At 61.4% G+C, this 1,725-nt stretch overlaps 1 protein-coding gene across 1 annotated transcript in view; it reads right to left on the reverse strand.

Annotated features, from left to right (window-relative positions):
• Positions 1 to 541: 541 nt before the first annotated feature.
• LOC104621423 (voltage-dependent R-type calcium channel subunit alpha-1E-like) overlaps positions 542 to 1,725 on the reverse strand; it is a gene marked incomplete at both ends in the record, with an annotated part of 1,643 nt that continues 459 nt past the window's right edge. Inside the window, 2 exons of the mRNA XM_010287908.1 lie at positions 542 to 723; positions 1,012 to 1,164. Coding sequence (XP_010286210.1) covers positions 542 to 723; positions 1,012 to 1,164 — 335 coding nt within the window. The remainder of the gene's footprint in view (positions 724 to 1,011; positions 1,165 to 1,725) is intronic.

The following is a 1,725-nucleotide window of genomic DNA, read 5'->3' on the forward strand; positions in this document are numbered from 1 at the left end:
CCCACAGGTGTTTCCAGCATGAATACCAAAGGTCTCGGCTCCCCGTCAGACACCAAAACGCTGCCCCTGCCCCAGAGAGGGGGTCCAAGCCCAGCCCCGGGGCTTCCCAAGGCTGCCACGGGGACGCAGGCACATCCACCGCCTGGTCCACGGGGAGAGTGGGTACGCAGTGCCCACAAACCACGTCCACTTGGTTGGTCGAGGAGGAGGAGGAGGGAAGGAAGGATGCCTCCCCGCTCCCCAGGGACAGCCCTCAAGCAGACTTGCTGCAGCCCAAACCCACAAGGTTTTGCTCTCTATAAGAGATTGCACAATCAGCCCAGAGGTGGGGGCCAAGCCTTTAAACCTCCCCTTGCCCAGACACAGGTGTAACACACGCCTCTCTATTCCCCATCTCCTGCCCAAATTAGAAGGACTGACCCCATCTCCATCACGAAAGAAATTCAGGATGTCACAGGTTTCCAGCTCACAGAAATACCGTCCCCGGCTCCCCAGCTCCATCCCCAGCTGCCCAAAGGGACCCCGGAGCAGCGCTACTCACATTGTACAGGACTGTGGTCCACCCTTCCATGGTGATGCACTGGAAGACGGTCAACACAGCGAAGAGGATGTTGTCGAACTGCGTGATCCCGTCGTTGGGACCGATCCACTCCCGGCATTCGTAGCCTGGGGGGCAACCCTGCGCCCCGCATGGATGGGGGGGGTCTAGCTCCTCTAGTTCACCTGCGAGCACACAGCAGAGAGCCGAAGGAGGCAGAGGTAAGAGAGGCAGGGGACGGGCGAGGGGAAGAGCCTGAACGCAGGTGGGCTTGGGGCAGAGCAGGGGACCCCGCTGGGACCAGCCCCGGCTGCACCCGTAGGAAACTGGGACATCCTGAATGCGACCGGGTGATGCCTGGTGTGCACGAAGCAAAACACAGGATCTTCGCAGCCCCGGGCTTCCTACACGGGCTCATCCCGGCTCTTTTCCACCCGAGGGATGCAAAGGGGGTGCAGAGCCCTTCTCCCCACCTGAATTGTTTGTGTAGCAGGCTCGGTGCAGCTTCCCGCTGTAGAACTCCAGGCCGATGATGGCAAACATGAGGATAGCAAAAAAGAGCAGCAGGCCGATCTGGAGGAGAGGCACCATGGCCTTCATGATGGATTTCAGCACGATCTGCAGGCCTGGGAGAGGAAAGAAAGAGCACAGCTCAGCACGGTAACGCAAACCCCCCGCCTGGGGCACGTCCACCCCACCTCTGGCAAGAGGAGGACAGCGGGCAGAGAGGACGGACGGTCATCAGACCGACGCAAGAGGCCAGCGTGGCCTGAAGGATCTCTTCGGGCAGGCGAGGACCACGGAGGAAAGCACCGTCCCAGGAAGCAGGGAGGGCCAGCCTGCAGAGCAAGGCTCCAGGAGGGCTGGTTTCTGGATCTGGTCCCTCCTCTGGTGTCTTGCCTGTCCTTGTCCCACCTGGACTTGACGGGACATGGCCCGTGCAGCTCCGTCCCCCTCGTTGCCCCCCAGGCACGGATCCAGCACACCGCCCAGCCAGTGCCCAGGGCAGGAGGGACGGGAGGACCGGTGCTGGCAGCAGCCTAGTTTCTTTATTTATCCCCGTGCCAGCAGATGAAACCTTGCAAAAAAACCCAAAATCTCCCCCGAATAAACCTCAGTCCTGAAAGGATCCACCCACTGCCTTCTGGCCAGGGAAGCGGAGCCGCCGGCGGGCCCCGGGAAGCAGC

The sequence above is a fragment of the Phaethon lepturus genome, unplaced genomic scaffold, assembly GCF_000687285.1.
Source record: "Phaethon lepturus isolate BGI_N335 unplaced genomic scaffold, ASM68728v1 scaffold43385, whole genome shotgun sequence".
Lineage (NCBI taxonomy): Eukaryota > Metazoa > Chordata > Aves > Phaethontiformes > Phaethontidae > Phaethon > Phaethon lepturus.